General features: G+C 42.1%; 1 protein-coding gene and 1 long non-coding RNA gene across 2 annotated transcripts; one reads left to right on the forward strand and one right to left on the reverse strand.

Annotated features, from left to right (window-relative positions):
* Window positions 1-12264, forward strand: LOC307215410. Its single transcript, XR_013838500.1, has 2 exons — window positions 1-7315; window positions 8821-12264. It is a non-coding gene; the product is annotated as an uncharacterized lncRNA (long non-coding RNA).
* On the reverse strand, window positions 11806-27682 carry STYXL2 (serine/threonine/tyrosine interacting like 2). Its single transcript, XM_079974610.1, has 6 exons — window positions 27508-27682; window positions 25918-26042; window positions 21757-21851; window positions 19352-19583; window positions 16376-16593; window positions 11806-15522 (listed from the first exon to the last, which is right to left on the reverse strand). Exons 2-6 carry the CDS (start codon window positions 26022-26024, stop codon window positions 12644-12646), a joined length of 3531 nt encoding a protein of 1176 aa, XP_079830736.1. The 5' UTR covers window positions 26025-26042; window positions 27508-27682; the 3' UTR covers window positions 11806-12643.
* Between the last annotated feature and the right edge of the window lie 146 nt (window positions 27683-27828).

The raw sequence follows: 27828 nt of genomic DNA on the forward strand, positions 1-27828 counted from the left end.
TTTTGGAAACTAACTTCTTTTCCACCAGATCTGTATTGCACAGCTCATTGACCTCACTTGTAGGCTGTTTTCCCCCATAGAATTGTAGAGTTGGAAGAGACCACGAGGGTTATCTAGTCCCTGCAAGTCAGGAATATTTTGCCCAAAGTGGGGCTCAAACCCACAACCCCGAGATTAAGAGTCCAACTGAGCCATAGAAGAACCATGCATTAAGATAAGCAGATCCTTTAGCAGCTGAGGGTGCCTGAAAATCATTTTGCCTAGGCAGATGCTTCCCTTTCTTAGAAGAGATATCCATTTATATTGCAGCAACATCAATTTGAGCCACATGTTATTTTCCATTTGTGTTGATTTTCTTCAACAAATTGCCCACAGCTTCCTGCTTCCATACTTTTAGGCCACAGCCACATGGAAAGGTTGTAACAGGGCTGTGTACACAAAGCAATTTAGAGTGCTTATGATGCATTCCATGGGTGCATTTTTTCATGTTGTTCACATAATGTCCTCATACTAGGGGAAGACCCCCCGCTCCCCCCAAAAAATCTGGATTTACTTGATTTATGGATGATGAAACAAGGAAAATAAATCCAACAGAAAATCACATGTCACCCAACTGTGTATGTACTGAAGCACATTGTGTGGCCGGGTTTGTGGGTGTGGTGCTGTTTTCCTGGGTGCAAGTTTGGTACAGTGGAAAACTTGTATCTAAAACATAATAAATGGCCACATGCACTCATAAACAAATACCTGCATGTATACCCATCATGGGAGGTTGGGGATGTACAAATTTCAGGGAAGGAGGTGGAAACACCACAGTGTAAATACATCCCCTCAAGCACCACCACTAGTGTGATGGACAAACATGCTAAAAATCACACATGAAAAAGTGGATCTGTGTGATCCTCAGGCACTATGTGCACAGCTCAGGTGATGCAGCCCCCTCCAGCTGAAAAACGTTAGCTATCACCACTCTGCAGTTTGACATGAGCTGCTTGGTTTGCTTTGTGTGCTCCCCCATGGCTCCATTTTCTTCCTCATATTGTAGAAGCTTATAGAGCAGCTGTGTGAATATGACACCCTAGAAGCAGAATGGCTGTCTGAGCAGGTCTTAGATGGAGCTTCACAATCACCTAAACCTCCATGAATAAATTGCTTTATCAGCTGCACATCAGAATTTGCTGGCATCCACAAGTACGTTTTCTAACACTTTTCTCCGGCAACTGTTTAATCTGCTCAGATTCTCTAAGGGGTTTTCCACAGACTTTTGGAATGTCTGTAGAAATTGGGCACATTGTTCATTAGCACTGGAAAGAAAGTTATGTGCTGACAAACATTCTACTGCCGTCACATTTCCCTTCACTGAAGGCTACACTCAAAGCTGGAAGGGAAAGACTTTCTATTAATTTTCTTTTGCCCTCTTACTGATGGCAATTCTCAGTCCACCAGTAGCTGTTGTATTAGCAGCTTCCAGGTTTCAAAATCCACCTCACTACTGGGAATTGAAGAATGACATGAAAAGCCATTCAGTCTGAAGGATGTGTGAAGGTAAGTGGCAGTTTCCTCATTAGATTTTACCACACGTTCCACTAGTGCCTTTTGCACTCCTTCAGGGATAGTAAAAAAAGGTGTAGTAAGAGTATACATGGTGATTGGGGAAAGCAAAAACTATACCTGCCCAATAGAATACTTTGTTCAGAATCAATAGACTTGCCCCAGAATTGTCATCTGAAATGCCAGCAAACATCTTTTCTATGTCAGTATGGGGAAGACTCCCTCTATTTAAAATCGGTATAGCAATTTTCTGTTTTTTTCTTATGATCCTAGCTGTACACTACCTAATATAGTTATAAATGACAATGTTTGCCTCAGTAGCCTGTCTTTTTAAAAATCCTATCTCAAAGTCCAAATCAAGTCCTCATCAATCACAACAGGGAATAGCTGACAGAATGCAATCCTATATACTTTACCTGGGAGTGAGCTCAGTGGGCCTTGCTTCTGATTAGATATACATATAGCATTGCTCTATCAATCTAATTTAGTGTTCTGTATCCATATACCTGAGTGCTCACTGGAAGGACAGATCATGAAGCTGAGGTTCTAATACTTTGGCCACCTCATGAGAAGAGAAGACTCCCTGGAAAAGACCCTGATGTTGGGAAAGATGGAGGGCACAAGGAGAAGGGGACGACAGAGGACAAGATGGTTGGATAGTGTTCTCAAAGCTACCAGCATGAGTTTGACCAAACTGCGGGAGGCAGTGGAAGACAGGAGGGCCTGGCGTGCTCTGGTCCATGGGGTCATGAAGAGTTGGACACAACTAAACGACTAAACAACAACAATCTATATCATAATACTTACAAAATTCCATTCCAGTAACAGGTAGGTATTTTTTTTTTGAAATTAATTGTCACAGAACAGAAGAAAAGAAGCAAACCAATTGTCTTCCTCAGCCACCAGATGCATCTGTTCCAGTTTGGGGCCCAATGATTTGGAGGTGATGTGTGGTTCTTCCTCATTTACTGTTGTGATTACACAAATATCACACTACCAAAACAACCTCAAACAGAGCAAGGTTCATCTGTTTGACAGTTTGATTCCTCGTGGTGCAAAAACAGGTAATAAAACATATGTAAACAAATGTGATAGGTTTTATGGTTGGATAGTGTTTTCGAGGTTACCAGCATGAGTCTGACCGAGCTGCGGGGGGCAGTGGAGGACAGGAGTGCCTGGCGTTCTCTGGTCCATGGGGTCACGAAGAGTCGGACACGACTAAACGACTAAACAACAACAACATGGCTAATTGAAACAGACTGACAAATGTTTATTATTGTTGACAATCAGACTGTGCAACCCGCTCTCTAGCTGTAGCACATAAGTTAATATTGTCAGAGTTTAAATAATAGATTATTGCAGCACAAGTTTCTAACACATTACAGCTCATATAACAAGCAGAAGAAACAAATTGGTTCTCCCCAAGATGCATCTACTTGGTGCTACTTTTGTTGTAGTTAGCCTTTCTTGATAGAGAGTGATATAAGTAAAAAAACCTGCTCCTTTTCCCTTATGGGGTACCCAAGAGCCCATTTAGAGTCCTTTGTAGGTTCTTTATCAGTAGGAAAAAATAACAGAGACCAACCAGAGAGTATTGAGAAGCAAAGCAGCTAGTAAGCCTGTTGCAACAGCGTACATCCCCACATGCAGGAGAGAGGAGGAGGACCCAGAACAAAGGTGTGCCTGCCTTTGTATAGACATTTTAAATTGCCCACCCTGGAGTCCAAGACCACCCCCCAGATACATCATACCTACATCACAGAAAAGGTGGTCTACAACAGAAATCTGAGTGCGTTTTTTACCCTGTCTGCCAGGTTACCTGTTAATGGTCACTTGACTGGATTACCTGGGGAGTCTGGCCATTTTTTTGTAATGATAATACTTAATTACTGAGCCAGGTCACAGGCTCACTCTATTCACACCTTAAATGTGCCCTTAAGGCAGGATTTGTGAGGACAGAGACAATGGGGAGGTTTCTGCATTTCCTTTGACCTTGCAAAGAAATATTTGAGGTGGCTGAAAGAGTCAAAATGGCTTTTCCCATGGGTTTCAGACATGTGCTTTATATATTTATATATGTGTTTGCTTGGTACATATATGAACATTTATTATATATATATAAGACCTAAACATTCTTATAACAGAGAGCATACCCTCCAACATGTCCCAGAGAAAAACCAGGATGTGCATCTTTTGGGGCCACGCTCCTGCGTGAGTCACGTGACCCGTACAAAAGCACAGTGCCCCAAAACACAGTGTTTCGGAGCTGTGATTTTATGTGAGCGCACAGCCCCCCAAAACAGGATGCCCTGGTTAAATCGGGACAGTTGAGGGGTATGAGAAAGAGCTGAAAAGGAGATACCAACTATTATTATTATTATTATTATTATTATTATTATTATTATTATAAAACAAAATTCCAGTTATGTCTTGCTAGTCTCTAAAGAATCCCATCAGCTTCCTTCTGCTGACTGGATTTATCCATTCTCAGGAGTTCATAATAAAGGCAGTGTAGGATATTAAAGCTGAGAGCAGTTATAGAATCATATGGGCAGCAATATGCCAGGTCAGATTTAGCACCTGATATTCTTGGGCAGCTGCCAGGGACCCAGCACTGGCCTCAGCTCCTGCAGCCCCCTTTCCCTTTCCTCTAATGAGCCCCACGGTGGCATGACAGTTTTTGACATTACCCCAGTTTAGTAATAACAAAATAAATAAATGGGAGCTCTAAGCTCCACAGAACTGCTGCTGGCTGTGCCACTGCCTAGGAACCTAGCCAGGACTCATGGGAAGTCCCATTGATGTAGGAAGGGGCCTTCTGAAGGCAATATGCTGAGCCCCCCCACCACAGAAGTGGAACTGGCCCTGCCTATAGCATTACAATGACAGCTGCTCTAAACAGGTCACTAAACAACAACACATCACAAACTGAGCTGTAAAACAATGACTAAGTTTTAATTTATATATTTTTAACTGTTGCTATATCTGTATTGTCCCCATTACACCTAATTGCAAATTCAAATGTATCCCTGTCTTGTTTTATGAGTTCCTTGATATTGTATGTGGGCTGGAACTGGTCTGTGACCGAAAGAATAAAATTCATTCATTCAAGACAATGATGGGAGACAGTTACTGGTACAGAATCATTTTGACTGATAAATTTCTCTCTCCTCTTTCAGGATCATAGAATTGTAGAGTTGGAGGGGACCACAAGGGTCATCTAGTTCAACCCCCTGAAATGCAGGAACCCTTTCACTAATGGAAGCAAAGGCTCTGAAAAAGCTCAATATGGAGGCCAATTGGCCGAAATATTGGGAAATATTGGAACAAGAAGGAGACAGATTAAAGTTGCAGAGTTTTGAAAAACTAAAAAACAAAGTACGAGATTGGCTTCATTATTATCAAATAATGGAGGCTTATAATTTGGATAAGAAAATTGGTTTTCAGGTGGAGAAATCAAAATTGGAAACAGAATTGTTAGATCCTAAAACTAAGAACTTGTCAAGAATGTATAACTTGCTGTTGAAATGGAATATTCAAGATGAAATGGTGAAATCTGCTATGATAAAATGGGCACAAGATGTTGGACATAACATTATGATAGCTGACTGGGAACAGTTGTGGACCACAGGTATCAAGTTCACGGCATGTAATGCCTTAAGAGAGAATATAATGAAAATGATATACAGGTGGTACATAACACCAGTCAAGCTTGCAAAAATCTATCATTTGCCCGATAATAAATGTTGGAAATGTAAAGCGACTGAAGGTACATTCTTTCACCTTTGGTGGACGTGCCCAAGGATTAAGACCTTCTGGGAGATGATCTATAATGAAATGAAAAAGGTATTTAAATATACCGGTACCTTTCTGAAGAAACCAGAGGCCTTTCTCCTGGGCATGGTCAGCCAATTGGTGCCAAAGAAGGATAGAACTTTTTTTATGTATGCAACAACAGCAGCAAGAATACTCATCGCAAAGTATTGGAAGACACAAGATTTACCCACCCGGGAAGAATGGCAGATGAAAGTGATGGACTATATGGAACTGGCGGAAATGACTGGCAGAATCCGAGACCAAGGTGAAGAGTTGGTGGAAGAAGATTGGAAAAAAATTAAAGTTTATTTACAGAAACATTGCAAAATTAAGGAATGTTAGAAGGATGTTGGAAGGAAGTAATGTGGTTTTAGCAGAAATGATATAAAGGATTAGGTAAAAATTGATTTTTTAATTGGAGAAAGATGAGAATGTAAAATTACAGTATATTAAGATAAATTATTAGGATAAAAACAAAGCTAGAAAGGATTTGCTGAAATATCTAATTGAACTAGAATACAAAAAAGGGAGGTGTGAGGAGGTCAAGGAAATAAGCAAAGGAAAGAAAGTTATGTAAAAGTTTGAGCTGTTTTTTTCTCTTTTTTCTTTTTTCGAATTGTTTGTATTTTTGTATTGTATTTTTTGTATTTTTTATTTTCCTTTTTTTGTTTTTTCTAATTTTCTCTTTGCAATCTTTAAAAATTGAATAAATATTATTTAAAAAAAAAAAAAGAAATGCAGGAATCCTTTTGCCCAACATGGAACTCAAACGCATGACCTTGAGATTAAGAGTCTCATGTGCTACCAACTGAGCTAGCAGGAAAAGGAGATCACAAATCTTAGAAAACTGAATTCCACTTAGGCCCTTCTGATCTTTGAGGTAGACCTTCTATATCCATCGGCTGACTGGATTAAGAAATCCTCTAAGCATGGGAGTAGCTAGGATTTATTGGGGGGGGGAAAGAATTTTTATTTATTTACTTAATGGGGGGGGGCAGCTGCCCCCCTGCCTCCAAGGGTTATTTATCTTCTTCACTGAATCCCCACCCTTTCTTCCATATATGGTGATTCCATATGACTCTGTGAGATGCCTAGCCACCTAGTGGAGAAAATTTTGGGCTCCAGCTAATTTGCACTTTATTCTGCAAGCTGGGCTTATCCACCAAGGCGGAGAGGGCAGAGTGCACTGCCCTAGCTGCTGCAACACACGTAAGGGCTTGTATCTTCCACAGTGTTGGAGATTTACAGAACTGGCATATAAATGTTTTACAATCAATCTTTCCCTAGACACGCAGAGATGGGATTTCAAATCACATTTGGGAACTCTGGCCAGAAAGGATCATTAGAGGAGAAAAGCCAGCGATTTGGAAATTAACTACAATAGCTATGTCAAAATAGATTTTAGAAATACCCTTATGGTGCATGGAGATATTGCAGTTTAACTAAATCCCTCTGTTTCCCATCAGTCAGTGCGCTGACTGGGAAAGAAGAATGAAATTGACTGTGCAGTATAATGGAACAAGGTATCTGTATCTGATGGCGGTTGCTTGTCTTGCTATAACCTTTCTCACATGCACAAGTGACAGCTGCTTGTCACAGGCTGAGACCCCAAGAATACTGCATCTTTCCTCATCCTCCTGCCACATGGAAATAATGCAGGGCATAGAATTATTATGTAATAATATATTGGGAGATGTCATCCACAAGCCAAGGTCTCACCAGCACACAGGTGCACACCAAGCTCAATTCATTGTTTCTACCTACTATTCCCAGTTAGGCTACGGAAACTTTTAACAGGCACCCAGAGGCCATTTTAGGATGGATGAGGGCAAACCAACAGAAACTGAAACTTAAGACAAGATGAAAGTACTGTTAGCTGGAAACAGCTGAACTACATAGAGGTTTGCAACATGTATTGCACAGGGCCGCACACCTCCTGAAGGATCAGGTATGCAGCTTGGGGATAATTCTGTTGTCTGTGGAGGTGCAAGTGGATAGAGGTATATTAAATAAATATTGATTAAATAAATAATTTTGATGGTGTCAATGATAATACTCCAGTGTGGGATAAAGTCAAGGTTGAGTCACAGTCTGCGGTTGCAGACAAAGAAGTTCAAGTCCTGGCTCTGACAAACAGAGGGATAAAATCCCTTATATTCTGTAGTCCCATTGAAACCAATAGGGATATGTGTTGTGATCACTGGGTACTATTTAGAAAGCTTTGTGAAATTTAAAAAAAACAAAAAGCCAAGTGGAAAAACTGTTCCATTTCCCAAAGTGTTGGCATGACCCCTTGTCATGCATTTTGACCCTGAAATTTTGCCCAAACAAAATTGGTGCTGCATGAAACATTTCTGGGAAGCCCTATTTTTGCTGTTAGCAGCTGCACTAAAAACCTTGAACTTGGTTACTTTCTGTGGCTAGTGTTATCGGACTCTCTTCAAGCTGTTTCTCAAATGCTTTGAAAATATGTTAAACAGCTGGAGAAAGGCATACAGCGCTGTGAAAACAGGCTGTTTTCTCTGTAATCCTTTGCGGCATTTCTCCACCAAAATCACAATCAAGCCAGTTTAAACTATGCTCTGTTTTATAGCATACAATAAATAAATATTAGTTATTTGTTGATCTGATTAATTTGTTGATGTTTTTACATGCTACTTGTTTTCTAAACTGTAATGAAAGGGCATTCCTGCATCATGAGGAATGTCGTTTTAGTGCAGACAAATAGAAACAAAATATTAGCAGGACTACAATTAAAAAGGACAATATACAACAAATACACAGTCAGAATAGCAAAAATGAGTATTTAAGTCAGACTTCAGCAGAAGAAACAAAAAGCCTTGTACTTACGATTGGTTATTTTACTCCCCTTCTAAGTTTTTCCTCCCCTTCTATTGTTTTTTAAAACACTCAAAGCTGCATTCAAAATTAACAAAAAATGCATCAAATAAAGCAATATTAAAAGGCACATATTAAAACGGCTGACATGAAGAACAGTAGAAAGCTGCAGTTAAAAAGAGTTCAGCAGTCCTAAGGCTGTCTGCTTAGAAGCAAGGCTGAATGTGTTTACGATGTCTTACTCCCCAGTAAATCTGTAAAGGAAAGCATCCTAACAGATACTTAACAAGGAGAGAGATGCCTGGCAGATCTCCCTAAGGATAATTTTCCAGTATGTCAGCATCAGTACCTAAAAGACCCTGTCTCATTGCACCTGTTGGATGACACACAAGGGCAGAACAGAGCTTCTGAAGCTGATCTTGAGTGAGGGATGGGGAAACCTGTGACCCTTCAGATGTTATTAGACCCCAACTCCTTACCATTGGCTATGTTGTCTAAGCTAATAGAAGATGGGGTCTAACCTCTGAAGGGCCACAAGTTCCCCATCCCTCACTCAAGATCAACTTCAGAGGCTCTGCTGCCTATTCCACCCTTGCCTGCCTCTTTTGTTTCAAGTGACTGGCATGGGAGCAGATTGTACCTGATGCAACCTCTCCCCCATGGTCTCATCTGCTTGTTGCGAGAACTAAGGTCTCATCCTGGCAAAAAAGGTGAGGCCTTTTAACTTTCATCTTGGTTTCAAGTGGTTATTGCTTCAGGGGGGGGAAAGATCCCCAGTTACTGGATAATGAGGTTTTTATAAGGCAAACAGGAAGCATGGGCTACAATCAGTTAATTCCTGAAAGACCAATCATTGGGCTGATATAATGGTGGTGAAAAATTGTTCTTCTTGGATTTGTTCAATGAATGAGTGGCTTTCCCATAAAGTCACTGGAAGATTCTTCAGGCTTGTTGGCAGTCTGTTATTTTGATGCAAAAAGACTTGTTTTTGTGGGTAAAAGGTTTTTTTTGCTGCCCAGAACTCTAGCTCCTTTTTTAGGGTGCTGCAAAGTAAGTACTGCCCCCTACTGCCCATTCACATAGGTCCTCCAGAGCAGGAAAGTTCCATCCCTACCCCATGTTTTATTTGATTTTTACCAAGGTAAAATGAATTCATTTAAGACTTCACCACCAGCAACTGTGACACTATCAAACCCAGACCTGTGCAATAATATTTGCAGTTATGTAGATTTGGGCATGATCCCACCTGTCTCTGGTAGGGATGAACAAATCTGTCATTTTCTCATCTCTCTAATCTTATGTTGAGTTTGCCACATCTCTGCACCAGTTTGCAAAATTTTTGTTAAAAAATCTTTATGAAATTTGTCGGCATTTTGGTGTACATTTCTCCCAATAAACACATTTTTGTATGCAATTTTGAAAAATATACACATTTTCCACAAACCTTTTCCCAAAATAATGCATTTTGTATGTTATTTTCACCATTTTATGTACACCTCTTCCTTTTTTGTGCACATTGGTTGGGGCCAATTGGTTGCACTGGAAAGTTTGGAGAGTTGCCGATTCCAAAGGATCAATTCATGTATTGTTTTTGAAACTGTGAGTTAGGTATGGTAAGTTTAAAATGCAAGCCCCGTTCCCTAATACCTGGCCTTGGTCCTGCAAAGATTTATCCCTGGGATGATCCAGGAGAGAGGGGAGCTTATCAGAGCCAATATCCAATTACTGTATGGACAGGAATAAATGTCATCTCTTGATTACACCTTTTAGTTGGTTGTCCCAGAGTTTGTTAACCTTCATTTTGTGCCTCTGGCATACTAAAGAAGATATAGCAATTTCAACTTTCTATATTAGAGGGGAGGAAGCACTCTCTCCCCCACCCCTCCGTAAAAGCTTTCTGAGAATGTGCAAACGAAGCCATTTTCCTTATCCAGCGCTGATCCTCCTTCACACTTGCAGAAGCAACAGAGAGAAAAAGAAGAGCTATGGCAAAGCCTGGTCAAGATGATGCAAGGAACAAAGCCCAGAAGAGAGCTTTCAGTTGCAGCTAGTTGAACAGAAGAAGAATTCTTCAAAGAATTGAACTCTCTCTATCATTCTCGCAGGAAGGAGTCTCATGGGAGGAAGAGAAAACAGCTTTCATTTTAACGAGTCATGGTATTTATGGCCCTTTCATGAGTTTTGTTTGAAAATATGAAAGTAGATGGACTTAAACCTTGTTTCCAAAGAGAGCAGAGGGAGGTGAGAGCACACGAAAAAGGCAGATGCGGCTGAATCAACTTTGCCGATTTAAAAAGAATCAAACACCCTTTTGTCTAAAAACAAGCCTCTTATTTTAAAAATGATGGACAGTCATAATTACCTGAAACCAACTCAAAACACTGGTTAGAGAGAAATAGGTGGTGGGAAGGAGTGCCATTTTTATCTGGGGAAAGCAAAGGTGTTTTGGACTTGGGATTTCAGGTCTAGTCTACACATGCAGTAGAATCCTGAGGTAACAGAATCCTGAGGTAATTTTGGATGGCACCAGGCCTGATGCCAAAAGCTGGTGCCCTAGCACTGTGGCAGGGATTCCTCCTGGGCTGGCCCAGCCTGCCTGATTGACAAACCAGCACTTCCTATTTCCCATGATGTCCCAGAACAATGCTATGTGAGGGGCATAGTGGAGAATGTTAAATAGAGGCCCACAGTCACCTGCTGTGGCCAGGTAAGCCGACAGTCAGGGGCCTGGGGAGGCCACGTTGCCCAAAGCCCCATCAAATCTGAATCTGCCCTGGACTACCCTAGGTTAGGTTGCTGATGGGGTATGCTATTTTTTAAAAATTGCTTTCCCATGTACTAAGCTTCCTCCAAATACCACCCCATAGCACATCAGTTTTCTGATTGCAGTGCATTGTTAATATAGAGGAGCTTTCAAAAATATTTTTCTCTTCCCCTCCCAACATTTGAAATGATGCAGTCAATTCTATCACCTCAGGCCTCTGCCACTTTATTACTTTATTACCAGCTCATTCTTATGGATGTAGAGAAGAAGTTGAAGATGGTGTCAGGTCTGGCTGCTCCTGATTTATGCAGGGTAGGGGGAAGGTCTGAGGAGCAAGATGAAGGACATTCTGGACAAAGAATAGGCTGGGTGGGGTGAATTTATGGCAAGGAGAAGGGCGACCAAGATGACCAAGGATCTGGAAACCAAGCTTTATGAGGAATGGTTGAGGGAGTTGGGTATGTTTAGCCTGGAAAAGAGGAGACTGAGAGGATATGGTAGCCATTGTCAAATATCTCAAGGCCTGTCACATGGAAGACGGAGCAAGCTTTTTTCCTTCTGATACAGAAGGTGGCTTCAAGTTACAAGAGAGGAGATTCTGACTAAACATCAGGAGAAACCTTCTGACAGTAAAAGCTGTTTGACAGTGGAATGGTCTCCTTCCTGAGGTTGTGGACTCTTCTTCCTTGGAGGTTTTTAAACAGAGGTTGGATGACCAACTGTCATGGACGCTTTAGCTGAGATTCCTGCATTGCAGGGGATTGGACTACATGACCCTTGGGGTCCCTTTCAACACAACAATCCTATGATTCCATGATCCATAGCAAACAAACAGATGTGACTCTCTTTCCTTTAATGTGCACACACCAATATATATCCTGGATTTAAAAGGGATAATCACCAGTGTAGCATATGTTTTCTAAGGCTGGGCCTGATGTTTTGTTCTAAAGGTAATTTGTTCTATCTAGTGTAGTCTCCTTTATAGCAAACAAAATTAAAACCTTTAAACAAGATCTCCCCATGTGACCAATGATTGATATTTTGCTCAGTTACAAGTTGTCATGGGAACAAACATTACATTTATTCTCTCAGTAGTTTCCCTTCTATTGATACACACAAGAGAAAGAAAAGGCTCTGTGGTTTGGGTTTTAGAAGGAAAGGAATAATATAAGTTCAATTGTACTATCTACAAGGGAACAGGGCATATATGCTGTAAGAGCAGTTACGTTTTCAAACTGGTGGCAAAGGCTGCTGATTTTGTTCCAATTCTAATCATGATGAAGTGGAAAGGGGGGCGGGAACCCCAGAGTGACTCTTCAATGATTGCAGTAAACAGAATCAAATGAATATCTGAAGCAAATTAGCTGAGCCTCTGTTGTTTCTTTTGATTATTATTGTTAATTATGTTTACTGTTTTGTTGAAGAAATTGTCTCAGAAACAACTTGATATATTTCTGCACACCAATAATTGACTATTGACACAATTCCTTTTTCTTGGGAAGAGCCACTGTCATTAGTATCTTCATCTCAGGTTGAGAATTAAAGATAAGAGAATACCTGTAGGATTAATGCAGTACTCTGTTCTGGGAAGGGTGATAGGAAATGCAATGGAGGTTGATGAAACTGAGGAGCATTTTAGTCTTGGTTTCTCGTAGGGACTGTGGAAGTTTTCTTTCAAATGGGAGGGGGAGACATGGAGCTGGCGTGACTTTGTTCTCTATCACTCCGCTCCTCTCTTCTTCGACGGAGCTTCGCCGTAGTTTCTTCTTGCCGATTCCTCCAGGCAGCAATTATGGCATCATCATCCATTTCTTCCTCCTCCTCCTTGCGCATGCTTTGCCTGTGTCTGAATAACTGCCTTGATGCATAACACTCTTTTCTTTCTTCTACCTTTTCTTCTTTCTCTGCATTCTCCTCAGACTTTGAAAAGCTCTGGGTGAACTTTCTCTTGGCTCCAAACTCAGATGTGTCTGAACTGGACTCCTCTTCGCGCTCTTCCAAGCGATGTGACCTGATCCGATTCCTGGTGGGTGGTTCAGGGGATTCTGAGCTGCAGGATGGTTCTGGTGTCCTCCTGAAAAAAGATGGCTCTGGACTTTCTTCTCTGGAACTTGTCTCACTGAATTTGGACCGTGTAAATGTGCGAGCTGCCTTATCTTCTTGTGCAGAGGCAGAGGAAAATCGTGAGGAGGTTCTCTGCAAGTCATCTTTGCACTGAAAGGTTGAAGAGCGATCAATTTCTTCTCTTTGAGATCTGCAAAAATTATAGCTAGAAGCCTCAGTGTCCACCTCTCTGAATGATGATCTCCTGTATTTTTCTCCACTAGCTCCAGAGAAGTCCTGGTATGAGGACTTTTCTTCTGTTTTCAAGCCACTGAGCCACTTACTTACATTCTTTTCTACCTCCGACCTTATAGCACCTGCTCTGGCAAACTGGCCTGAGAAAGAAGATGCTGTGTCACTCCTGTCGTTATGAGCTTCTAAAGGGTACCTAAGGCCACCAATTACATTTTCTGCATAATTTTCTGCCTTCTCATCTTCATCCTCTTCCTTGATCTTTTTCTTCTTAAATAAAGTGCTACGTTTATTGTCACTGATAACCTTCTCGGTCTGGTAATCTGACATTTTCTCTCTCATCTCTGTTTGCATCTCCCTTTCTTTTCTGTTAAGTTTCTTCAAGTCAACCTCATCGGCAAAGAGGCTGTAAAGAGGCTTGCTTGTTTGTGTCACTTTCCTGCTTGAGCTGGATCCTCCTGTCCTTCCACTCATTGAGGTGTTACAAGACAGCATGGACTGAGTGTCAGCATATTGGTTGCCCTGCTGGTGAAATAGTGAGCTGGGTAGTGATAAGCCACTTTGTGCACTAAGCAGAGATGCCTTGTCATCATCAACTGATTTAACACTTGAAGCTAATACCGATGATGGGCGGGACAACATTAGGATCTCATTTTGTTTCTGAGCAATAGTTTCACTAACAACATTGGCAATCCAATTCTGAATACTGGCTATAGATATAGTGTCTTCTGGGCCAACAGGAAGGTTGGGAACACCTGTAGCTACTGAATGGTTTGACATTGCCCCACTACCGCCTCTAGCCTGAGAGAAAGATGAGCGATTGGTCTGCATGCTCAATACTGAGGCAGAATCCTGTGCACCATTTGCGGAAGCTGTTGATGGCAAAAAGGCTGACAAAGGGATGCTTCCACTCATTGTACTCTCTGCCTCCCAGCTGCAGAGAGACTGACTTTCTTCCAGAACTTTCTTTGAGTGTTCAAGTAACTCCATTCGCCTTTGCTTTCTTCTGGAAGAAGCAGAATCTTCACCTTTAGCAAGCTCCACAATATCATCCTTATTCTCATTGCCTACCTTCTTCTGATGTTTAGCCTTCCAGGCTTGGTAAGCTGTCAGGTTGATATCTGACAAGCTCTTCTCCTCTTCCATAGCCTCTTTATTTTGTTGGCTGCCATCTTCATCCTTTGATTTCTCAGAGGCCTCTGAGTCTCTTTTGTGAAATCCAAACTGGATTCTCTTGATTTTCCACCTTTCTAAGGCAGTAAGCTTGTCTTTGTTCTTTTGACAGAAATTATAAAATGAGCTAGTATCAGATAATATACTTTCCTCATCCATATCCCTCCCATTTGTTCCATTGTCAGGCCTTGGATTCTCATGACCACATTTAGTTTTGGAATGATATTTCCGAGAAGCTTCCTTCTCTATCTCCATCATCCTCTCATTCCACATATCCCAGCTGCTTTCTGTAGACATGGAATCTGTACGCCCTCTCCTCCTTCTGTTAATGCCACTTGCTTCTAGCTGTTGTTTCAAGATTCTGATCTCTTGGCTACTCACACTTTCTGTTTCACTGACATCATTTACAGAGCATGGCCTTTCTCCCATTCTAGAACCTTCATCCTCCTCCTTGGGAAACAAGTAGCTTTCCATTTGGTACTTTTCATTTTTGGACTGCCACTCTTGGATCATCCGACTCATATCCGCCTCAGATTCCTCCTGTACCTGAAACGTAAGGTCTGAGGGTTTGCTTTCTCCATCCTTGTTTGAAAGTTCCTTTGCAGGCAAGCCTTGCTTCTTCCTCCATTCTTCATAGAGTTGTTCCTCTTCTTCTTCACTGATAAGAGTAGGCTGCTTGGAAACCAAGCTGGATTTTCCCATAGAGGAGGTACTCATTACACTTCCCAGGAGGCTTGTTGTGTCTTCTTCTTCCACCATGATAGAGTGGACTTTGGCTCCCATGATACTCCCAGAATCTTCTCTCCCAGACATCAAGGAAGAGCTTCCAGCTCTGACAACAGAACTCTGGCTACTGGTTGTGTCATCATCTGAGTCTTCTTCACCTTCCTCTTCTCGTTCCTCCAATAGCTTTTCATTGAGCTCCCGGAGCTGTTTCAGGAAGCCATCATTGGGATATATGGCGCGTTTCTTGCGTATAGTCATCAAGGCTTCTAAGATTGTCATATGATGAAAGATCATCAGATAAGCAGCTACCAGCACTGCTGAGCGGCTGATTCCCATTTCACTGCTGACCAAGACTTTTCCTAGAAGTAAAATTATATAGGTGGTTAACTACTGCCAGAGGAATACTGGGAACTGTTGTTTAACAGTATCTGGAGGACACTGGATTTGGGAAGTATGTAATAGTCTATTTCTGAAATAGTTTCTGGATCAAATAAATAGTTGGTGGGGGTGGGTGGGTTCTGCCATCAATAGTCTTGATTTAATTTATCATTAATACCTAAACTGGGAACATGGTAAATTAAGTTAAATAAGTAATTTATATATTTCATCACAGAAATCTCAAAACATTTTAAGCATAGCAGCAAATGGGGGAATATATGCTGCAATCCCTTCTAATCCAAAGCAATTCTTATTGAGCTCAGCCTGGCTTACTCTCAGTTAAGTGACACCATGTTGGTACCATGGTTTCCACCACACTGGCCACTCCTGCATCTTCCCCCAATTTATATTCACTAATGTTGATAAACCACTGGTATGAAGCTTGGTGCAAATCCGTAGAAGAACAATGCTCCAAAACTTGGGAAGAATTTGCCCCTTACCATATTAAACATGTTTTCCATTATTATATGTATATAAATTATAAAGGTGGTACCCATACTCAGAGGAGAAACTTTAAAATGGACTTAAGTCAGTCATGTCTGATGCTTTCAATGAGTCCACTCTGAGATGACTTAGTTGGCTTCAACCCAATGTACTTATTTATTTTCATCTTCCTAAATGGTTAACATTGCCATGGTAGAAACACTGAAAAAACAGTCTGAAGAGTAGAAGGAACTTCATTAGTGTGTATGAGGGGCCCTAATATCTATTTCTCAAATGATAATGAACCAACAGAAGCTGAAAATGAGAAGTTGTGCAGTTTGCCCTCCATACCTCTGTAGGTTAGTAGTGCTTCATCAAGGAACTCTGCAGCCTCACGGAAATGTTTAGAGATGTCCATATCTGGGAAATCATCCACCTCAGTGCCTAAATACTGGATGTTCATGCCATTGTAGAAGTCTGGTCCTGTATACACACCAGTGCCATGAGCAGCATTAAGCACATGAGTAATTCCTAGTCTCTTTAGGCGACCTTTATTGACTGCAACACTCCTTCAAGACAAAGGAAGAGAGGTTAGATTCTGCCTACTCTCTTGAGTATTTGAAAACTAGCCTAAGGCCAGCAATAAAAAAACGGGTTGAGTTGATGAGGAACTCTGCAAGATTGTACAGACCGGCAATATGAATGATCTACCCCCAGGTGATTAAAATAGTATTGTAAGTGATCAGCATGTTCACAATGTGTGTTAACTATCTGGTCGAACAAAAATGGTTACAATGGACACAACTGCATGCAATGCTAAGACAAACCATTGCTCAGTGCAAACATCAGGGCCGTCTTACCCATAGGTGCTAGGGGTGCGGGGCACCAGGGCACCAGGCTCTCAGGGGCACCAGGCTGAGAGTCTGGGGCCCGAGAGTTGAGTCCGGGGAAGAGCTCGTCCATCAGTCAGAGCACCGCAGTGGGCTCTTCTGCTGCGGGCAGCTCTGCGCTATGAGTTCAAGGGTGATCAAGCCAGTGAGATGCTGTGGCGGTTGGCCAGCTCCGCCCTCCTGCGTGCCTGGGACTGGGCAACCGGGGGTGGGGGGCGCTGGGTGGATCTTTGCACCCTGGCATCGCATATGCTTAAGACAGCCCTGGCAAACATGCTGGCTTCCAGGAAGGAAACTGCATAGCATAGCTCTTTCCTGGTCTGTTTAGGTTAGTGCAGCACAGCAGTTAATCACTGTTTGTTCTCCAGTTCCACAATCATGGTTAAATGCTCTCATCTTTAACCATGATCCCAAGGTTTGTTCTTGGTCATAGATCATAGTAGAAGACGAGCGAGTTTAACCACGACCCCAAGTTTGGATGGTATGCTAAGCAAAACCTTGACTTAGCATGATTGTGCAGTGCCAGATATACTTTGGCTTACAGTGACATGTGCACCAGGCCAACATGACAAATCTCTGGAAGTCTCATAACGGTGTTTTATATTAGGCAGATTTATACCTCACCTTTCTAGTGTAGCCACATTACTCTGGGTGGCTAACAACACATTTAAAGAACACTTACGAAATCAATTAAAGAAACATCAGTGATACAATAGTAAAACAAAGAGCCAGGAGCAGGATATAAAACCAGCTAAAAAAGGGCCAGTCAGCATGGCAGATCAAATACCTGCCTGAATAATAATGTCACAACCAGGCAATGGATAGTCAAGAGAAAGGGAAATAAACAGACCTCATGAGGAAGGAAGTTACATAATTTAGGTGGGATCACTATAGCAGCCATCGCCAATGTTTCACCAAGCCACGCCCCCACCACTGATTGGTCATACAGAAGAGCCTCCCTTGCTGACTGTAATGAGTGGCCATGCTCATTTGGAATGAGATTGCCTTCTGGGTAGCTGAGCCACCAAACAGGGTATTTAGAAAGTTGCTGCACTTCATCACTGGGGTCATAAATGCCCCACTGATAAAATGTTTACTATTGTTGCCCTGGGCACTGTGGCAAATGCAGGGAGCAAATCATCTGCAAGGCACATAAATGATTCTTCCAGTGCAACACCATCAAGATATCTCATAAGGCCTTCGTTCCAATATGTACTGGGATTTTGAAATAACTGGGTTAAGAAAATATGATGGCTGAAAATGTTAAAAGACTCATATACCAAATTGTGTCATAATCACCGTGATTTGACATTTGGAAACTGTGACAAGCAACCATTGGGGGAAAAGCTTTTTTTATGAACAAAAATGGCTCAGAAATTAGAAGACCTTATTTATAATTCATGCTCTTTTGTTTAAAACAGCACTGACAGCAGCTGTTATTTGTACATTGGCTGGTCTTCTTAAAGCAGGCTTTATTCATACCATGAATCAGAGAGAATCAGGGCATGGCAAGTGGAGGCTGGAACTACATAATATGGTCAACACCTTTCGACCTCTGAAAGTAATGGCTGTGCATTTTCCTCTGGCATCGTTTAATAATGCAAAATGCATGGTGTGATGCCATCACGTTATAATTTTTTCCACCCCCGCAAATGGCAGCCAATTAGGTGGAAAAAGGAAGTGAAAAGTCATAATGCCATGTTACAAGTTCTGCATAACTAAATGTTATGAAGGTGATAGAAGGAAGAGACATCAGATTGCCTGTTTCAGTGGCAGCTGTACCTTGGCTGCAAAGTACAATTCTGGCCTGATGGAGGGAAAGGAATCTTCACTTGTCCAATTTAAACTTTCAGATTCCAGCAATTATGTGAGATGCCAATTCCCCAGTGCAATAGAAACAGCACCAACTAGTTGACTAAGAAACTGACTTCCCTCATTAATTTGGTTTAGGGGTTTCTGATCTCCCACCACTGGTGTATGTACAATCTCCTTGACTGCATTCAAATCAAGAATGCATTGTGTCATTCACAGGAATGCAGGCAGGAGATCGGGATATAATATTCACCCTATACACTGGAACCTTGCGTTATAAATGGGATCCATTCTGGAGGCCCATTCATAACACGGAACTGATGTAAGCTGAAGTGCTGCGTCGGCACACACTCATGCGGCAAAACCCAGAAGTAACCCATTCTGGTACTTCCAGGTTGCCGCGAGACACAAGACAAAAACACGCAACCTAAAGCAGACGTAACATGAGGTATGTCTGTAACAGATTCTGCCTTTATAGTGGTATTCTTTACATAAGTTTATCTTGGGATGGGACATTTGAAAGATTTTAATTTTTCACCTAGGATTATTGATCATCTTCTCCAATAAAGTGTGAGAAGTCCAACTCTAGGAATGATAATCAAAGAGAAACAGTCTTCCTACTCACTTTTCTGCTATGAAGACATTTGGCCAGACTTCATCAACGGCATCCTTTGGAGACTCAAGACGGTCTTTCACAAGTGCCCTCTGCAAATCCATGACACATGGTGTGTTGAACAAGCTGGTATCATCTATCTTTTCCTTAACACGATTGTACAAGTCTTCCACCAGTAGCTGCTCTGCAGATTCCAGCATCCCTGGACACCCAGAATCTGCTTTCACCTCCTTTGTCTTCAGCTCTGGAATGAAACAACACTTACATTTTCAAAATTGCACCTGTTTACCTTTGACAACGGTAAAGCAGCTTAGTCATGCTGGCCACATGACCTGGAAGCTGTACGCCGGCTCCCTCGGCCAGTAAAGCGAGATGAGTGCCGCAACCCCAGAGTCGTCTGCAACTGGACCTAACGGTTAGGGGTCCCCTTTACCTTTACCTTTGACATGCTTCTCAATGAGTGTTCAACAAAGGGCAGATTCACACCACTCATTTAAAGCACATTCAGTGCACATTTAAAGCACATTCAGTGCACATTTAAAGCATCCCAAAGAATCCTGGGAACTGTCATTTGCTTGGGGTGCTGGGAATTGTAGCTCTGTGAGGCTGAAACTACAGTTCTTAGGATTCTCTGGTGGAAAGCCATGTGCTTTAAATGTGCATTGAATGTGCTTTAAAGGCATGGTATGGATCTTCTCAAAGTGCCTGGGCCCTTGATCTGAGCTATGTGCACATCAATGCTCAAGCTATAATCTTGATGGACTATTGAATACTGAAATCACATTGATGGGATCTTGGTAAGCCTAAGCCTTGTGATCTTCATTTGAGACCTTTCTCCAGATTTCCCCACCTAATGAAGTGAGACAAGGAAAGGGATTTTCAGTGACTTTGCCTCCTGTATGAAATTCCTTTCCACAAGAGGCTCACCTGATGCCATGCTATGGTGTTTTAGGTACCAGCTGGATATATTTTTTGTTCTCTCGGACCTTTTAATTATAATGGAGACACCTGTTTTGTGCTTTTAGAACTTTTCGCCAAGTTATTCCCTTTGCTGGTTTCACATTGTTTTAGCTGCCACATTGGTGTTTACTTATATATTCATCACTGGTTTTAGTGCCATGCAAATGTCGAACTTTAGTTTGTATTTTTAATAGTCCATAAACTGCCCAGAGAACTCAGTCACATGAGTATACAAATATTATAGAACACATAAAATACTGTATCATAGCATTCTACTGCATTATAGTATTTCAATATAGAGTTAAGTAGAATCTCATTCCAATAATGAATGGAAGGCAGAAAGTAGCCTGGCTAGCTTTTAGGGCAAACACTTCATCTACAGTTGCAGAGTGCACTGTGATGCACCACCACTGAATTCAAAAGAAAAACCCCTAGAGTCTTGCTTAGCAAAATGTAAAAGAGAGACATATCAAGAGGGGCTGTTTGGCACTAGAGTAGCTTTCATACAAGGCCATTTAGCCTTGTTAAGGCGCTTGATTATAACAATGAGTAGAATTCACTGAATAGAATTTAAATGGTAAATCCATGTGCTACTTAGTATAGCATTAAATATCCAACAATACCCAACCCCATGGCCAGGGTTCTTCTACAATATTTAACTTGGAAGTAAGGGCTGTTCAGCAAAGGTCCTCAGCAACTGTACTCGGAAGGTTTATCCTTGCGTCTTTTGCCTCTGATTGCTTCTTGTTCAGTTTGGCAGTAGCATTACTAATGCATTGCCTCTTAACTCGCTGGCTCCTATAACCCATGGTAGGAAGGTTTAATTATTGATCTCTATTCATTATTCTTTTTGTATTAGAGGGAACCAGTAATTAAAGCCCTCTCTCCCCAGCTGAATGGGAGATGACTAATTAAGGGGCAATTGCCCTGCTAAATAGGAAGCATTTAGAGGCAAAGGTGAAGAAACCTTCTAATTCAAGGTACAGTAGCCCAGTGAAGCTTCAGTGACACTTTGCCAGTTCACACACTAGATAGGCTGGAATGGCAAATGTTTTAAATTAAACAACGCTACCCAAAATATATTAATAAAGATATGAGAACAATACAGGAAAACACAGGAATGGAATAGTGATCAGTATTGATATCTGTGATTGAGTCCCTGTCAGAGAAGAAGGCGTGGTTATGATGATGATGATAAAGATGATGTCATTTGGAATCTCTGTAAAAAGTGAGTGCACAAGGACAGCAATTAAAAAATACACTGTGATTATGGAAGTAACCTTAATCAGGAGAGGTTCTATAAATGGTCTCCAGATATTATAAGATAATTGAGTTGAGAGGGAGGGACCAGAAATCATCTAGTCTATTCCTCTATTCAAAAGTGAGGGCACCTACTCACCAGCCTCCCCTTACTCATAAACCCATTGTCTTCATTGCCTTTTCTTTCTGCCTCCTACCTTCATTGATGATCTGTTTAGCAGCCACAGCAGATGACAGATGGATGGGCTCCATGAAGATGCTCTCAGTGTCTGTATCCGATAACACCGAATATCTGTTAATAAATGACAACGATGTGAGGCAAGCTTCTACAAGTTGTTTGACTCACCTTTGACAGCTTCCACAACTATTTCAAAACAGAGCAGCCTGAGGGTGAGGGGAGACTGTACAGCAGAACAGGAAGCGGGTGACGTGGGAGATGGCCCATGTTTGCATACACACAAGCAATTTAAAAAATGGCAAAACAAGTTTAAATTTCCCCATAATGCTTCTTTTATTATTCACTCTCATCAATGTGTTCCTCTTCCCAAAAGTGCAGAATTAAGATACTATAACATAAAATTCATCTACAGAAAACGCTACATTTTCCTTTGTTGTATGTTGATTTTACCATATGGAGGCACATTTGTAAACTGGAGTAATCGGTGGGGGAAAAGCATTTCCCAGCAAAAACAAAAAAATGTTTGTATAAACTAATCTACTGTCTCCCATTCCCTATTCCAAAATGAAGAGCAAGAATGCTCTCATAGTAGATACTGTAGTGATACACAGATTTTGTAATATAATGCTTGTAATATTCTTTGATGTACAGTAATGCAGGTGGGGACGAGGAACTTGTTGAACCCGGTATCAGCTCAAAGGCAGCTCAGAGGCAAATGATGCACTGCTGTCTCCCTTTGACTCTGGGGTTTATCAGTCCACATCTCTCCCTTGCAGATAAAGGGGAGCACAGAGCAAGGAGCAATGACCAAGCATTAGGCCATGAATCCCCCTGGCCTCTAGTGACACTCTAGTTACCACTGTGGTAAAGTTACGGAGTCCTGTGGCTCTTTTTACAGAAGAGGAAGATGTTTCCTCTTCATCCACTAGAGGGTGGATGATAGTCCAGATGTCTCTGACTCTTGTAAACAGAGGGTTGCCTGACAGCTGCATTAATCAAAATTGGTCTCCATAGCAACCAACCATGAAACGTTATATGGGCAGCCAGCTTCCCAAGGCAGTGGCAGTGGAGAAGGCCGGGAGAAGCCTGTGATGTCTAGGGGTCAAGTGTACAAAGCACTAGAGAGCTGGGGCTTTAGCTAATGCATATTAAGCTGGAGGGACTGGCTGAGGAAAGAGCAGGAATGGAGCGCTGGTGTTTATGTAGCAAGTGTGAGCATTGCCCTTTCATTGCCTCTGTCAAAGTTAAACAAAGTTTTTGCGCCCCCCCCCCTTCAGCCCTTTTAAAGTTAAGGCTGCCATTTCACCTAGAAATTGATTACTTAGGGCAGAATTCAACTCATGCATCCCAGCAGCAGAAGCCAGCATTAGGACTTCAGTTTGTACAACAGGGTTCCCCCCTCTCCTTCTTCTGTGTCCCCCCAAATTGGCTAGGAATGGTCAAGAGAACCCCCAGAACAGCACCTGATTGTTCCATCTGGCAAGCTATAAAGCTTGCCCAGGCAGAACAATCAACATAGTGCAATGTTGAATTTCACCCTTAAAATCTAGACACACCATCCTCTGCAATACACCCTGCAGCACAAAGATGCTTTTTCCTTTATAGCACCAGAGGATGTGTTTGAGTTACGCCTCCTCAACTTAAACGAAGCTCTGTAATTAAGGGACTGCAAGGTGTTGTTCTGCCAGCATTACAAGCAAACATACAAGTAGAACTCATACTTTTAAGAGATCCCTTGCCTTCTTGAGTATGCTGAAACTGAAGCAGAGACAATGTTTTGCTCCACTGATAGTGCTACTTTCAAAGCCACCTGTTTGAGGTGTTGATGCAGAGAATCCAATTAGCTTTCTGCTCATGGATGTGTGAAGGAAGCCACCAAGCGGTCGTTCTGCAATGATCAAGCCGGTCGGCACTGATGGGAATTGTAGACCAAAACATCTGAAGGGCACTAGGTTGGGAAAGGTTGTTCTACAAGCTAAGGATATGAAAACTATCTCTGACAAATTCCTAATTGACATGCCATTTGTAGAAAGCATGAAGCCTTTAATGGCTGTGTATCTTTAAAGCACATCAAAGCACATTCTGGGCACTGTAGTCCACCCCTCACAGAGTAACAATTCCCAGAAATCCTTAACAAACTAGTGCCCAGAATTTTTGGAAGGAAAGAATGTGGCTCAAATGAGCATTAAAGGTATGGTGTACACAGCCAGTGGCAGGGAAAATGTGGCAACTCTAAGAACAGGAGTTTTGGGTTTGGAAGCTCTGTTCTACTAGAGCAAGTGAAGAAACAAACAGAGAGCCCTTCCATCTCTATTGAGGACTGCTGGATCCATAGTGAAGAACAACAGGCTGGTATAAAAAGCCTCTCTCTGCCAACAACAAGAAAATTTTTAGTTAAAAGCATTTTGAGTTGCTTAAACCATGAATTCCTCCAATATTTTACAGGAGGAAAATAAAACACCTGTTGAAAACATTGAAAATCAGGCACAATAATTTAGGGAATATATAGCCCTTCAGATGTTATTGGACTCTCCTCCGATCAGCGTCAGTCATCATAATCAATGGTCAGGAATGATGGAAGTTGTAATCCAGCAACAGCTGGAAGACCAAACTTTCCCCATCCCTGATTTAGGCATATTTAACTGGCTGAGAGTAAATTCCATTGAAAACAACAATCTGAGTAGATATGAATAGAATTTAACTGTTAAGTTGTTTAATCACAAAATAGATTTGTGTGTCTCTAAGAGAGTGGGTGGTCTTTTCCCCTTTTGCTCCTCCCCAAAGAATAATCTAGCAGCATGGTAAAGAGAAAGAACAGATCACCCCAATAACATCTAGAGCCAAAGTGACTGCCCTCACGTACATATTCAAAACACTATGGAACTTTTTTTAAAAAGCAATTGCAAGTAAGTTTAGGGCATATTAACAATGTACATGCAAATGAGCCATATGCAAAGAAAAAACCGAACTTGGCCAAGTGTATCTAAGCTGCAGGAAAGACAGATGGTTTGGCTAGCAGCACTCAGTCTCATCATCAGCCATGGGAACAGAAACAGATAAAAGAAAAAATGAATCAGCCTACAGAGCCTGATTTATCCTTTAATATCCCTAAGGAATGGAACTAAGAACACGCCAGAAAACACGAGCCCCTTTTACATGTTCAGTGAATGCATGGGGTGAGGGTTACTTGTGACTATGTCTTTAAGTGTACACATGTTCATTAATAGGCTCTACTGAGACACTCATATAGACTGGACCATGCTTTTGCTCACTGCCTCCTTCCTCTCAGAGACTAAAAAGTTACAAATGGTGCAACTTTTCCACCTAGAGGACTTGCTCAAATTCCCTTGACCATTTTGGTTGCTCTTTTCTGAACCTTTGATGGCTCTACAATATCCTTTTTGAGGTGAGGCGACCAGAACAGCACACAGTATTTCAAGTGTGGACATGCCGTAGCTTTGGAAAACAGCATTATGGTATCAACAGCCGCATTTTTAATTCCTTTCTTAATGATCCCTAGCAAGGAATTCACTCCCCCCCCCTCTGCACCAACAGTTGCCACACACTGGGTTGAAATCTACTGAGTGATGCCTTTGAATGAGAAAAAGGCAAGATCACACAGGTTTGGGGCATTGAAAAAGGCTCTCTCTTGCAGACTAAAACATGCATGATAAAGAAAACCACAAAAATAGATAGGGGCTGACTACTGTTTTCTAACTGGGATTACTGGGCATGTCTCTATGCAAGACCCAGAAATCCTGCTTCACATAAGATTCCAAATTTGTACAATCAACTGAATCAAACGCTTGAATCCAAACAAATCAAAGAACTGTGAAAAGACTGATGCAAATGATGGCAGCTTGGGTGGGCTCTGTTTCCTCTGTGCTGCCTCACTTAACTTTGATAATGCTTTCCCCCAATAACACTTGAATTTGTGGAAAACCTCAGTTGACCCAATTAGATTAGCTAAATAATGCATGAGCTCTCCACCCTGGCTTCTAAAAGAAATAAGAAAGAACTCTTTAAATTCTGCCTTGCTCAGGGTTTGGATAATGCACAGGGTTAGCGTAAGGTAATTTTAAAAAAGGAAGGGGGAAGGCTAGAAAATAGAAAGGGGGAAGGCTGGCATTTGTTCCGTGTGATCAGAGGGATATAGAGGCCTACTTGGCAAAAGACTCACCGGCTGGGAGAGGGACTGCGAAGATAGTGGGCCTGCACGGCTTTCACATCAGGGCCTTCTCCATCGGGCACCACCTGCTCACCATCTGAATCCATACCACTTGCCATAGTTGCTGTGGGAAAACGCTGGAATTGGGGAGGGTGGGATTAGGAGGATCAGAACGTACTAAAAGGCAGAGGCACATTGGGCAACCCATCTGCCAAGCTACAAAAAGCAGATCGGTGTGGTTCAGAAAGGGGGTTTGTGTGTGACTGAGAACGTGAAGTTTGAGAGGTTTCCTTTTCACGACGAACCACCCCATGCAATTGAGATCAAACATTTGATTCCACACGACTTTAAACCCCAGGCCTCTCTTCCAAAGAGGATGTTTGCCATAAAGCAATACCACCCACTGGAAGGGAGGCAAGACACTTTGGAAGCACTATATTAATGGAAGTTAGAGAAACTGTTAACATACCCTCCAACATTTCTCTGATGAAAATGAGGATGTCCCATTCCAGAATGATAATTTCTCTATATTTACCCCACACATCTTACATGGTTGCCCCAGCCACTCTGGGCAGCTTCCAACATATATAAAAACATAACAAAACAGCAAACATGAAAGAAAACTTCCCTATACAGGATTGCCTTTGGATAGCTCGGGGGTCGGATAACTCCATACCCTCCAACATTTCTCCGATGAAAATAGAGACATCTTAAGGAAATGTGAGACGTTCCAGGACCAAATCAGAATCTGATAGGGACATTTGGAGGGTCTGTGTTAATACCCCTGGGCTCACAGTCCCCAGCAGTCTGCCTGCCTCCACCCCACTTGGCAAAACTGAGTTGGCTGCTTCTCGGGGAGAGCAATCCAGGGCCATGTGGATCCAAAGATACACACAGGTCCAATACATACACAGAGGGGTAAGTGAGGGCCATCACATCCAGCCCAAAACCAATGGTCCCTGATTAGTGGAATAGGCATATGCATTAAAATGCCTTCTAAAAGCAAAATCCTTTTGCTTTTTTTTTTTTTTAAGCATGAATGTTCACATAGGTAATAGCTATTATGAAGTATAAAAAGTAATCACAACAAATGCTCTTCACAGTGCAGCCCTATGTCTACTCAGAAATAACTCTGGTTTTGTTTAGTGGGACTCTCCCCCAACTAAGATTGCAGCTCAGAATAAAGTAGGGCTAGAGGTTTTTTTATTATTTTGCAATTCAGTTTTCTGAGTGGACCTATAAGCCTTACCACCGCACTTTGTCCCCCACCCCACAGCAATCTGAAATGGCACCCCTGGGATCCTGCTCTTGGGTTGTTAGGACGGAGTCTAGAGAGGCAGCCCTTGTTTCCTGAGGCTTCTCCATACAGGGGAGATGTGTGATCAATGTGCAACAAAAATACCTGCTCCATTTCAGTCCGCGAGGGAAGATGCCTCTTCCCTTACACAGTCCCCTTTCTTGCCCCCCTTGCAGCTTGTCTCAGATGTCAGGAATGCAGCTAGGCCTCCGCAGGCAGGGTGGCGGTGGCAGTTGTTGACACCACACAATGACCCAGCAAGACCAAGCGAAGCAAGAAGCTATGAAAGCCCCACAGCAACTTACCAGTTCTGCTGGGAGGGTACGTCTCCTGACAGTTTAATGTTCCTTGTTAGCAGTAAAGTGAAGCACCCAGTCAAAAAAAGAGCAGGGAATTAGGCCGCCGGGATCACAGTCAGGACAAGGGCCGCTGCCCTCCTTCCCTCGCTGTGGTTTCTTCCCAAAGGGGCAGGACAACTGTCAGCCTCAAATTTTATCAGCCTTCTAATAATAGCACTTCCAGGCACTGGCTGTCAGGTTGGCGAGAGAGAAGTGCAGTCCCTGCTTGGGCTTTTTAACTCTATCCCCACCCATCGAGGGACCTCACTTGGCTGCGGAATAGGCCAA

This window comes from Podarcis cretensis (genome assembly GCF_951804945.1).
Source record: "Podarcis cretensis genome assembly, chromosome: 4".
NCBI classification, from domain to species: domain Eukaryota; kingdom Metazoa; phylum Chordata; class Lepidosauria; order Squamata; family Lacertidae; genus Podarcis; species Podarcis cretensis.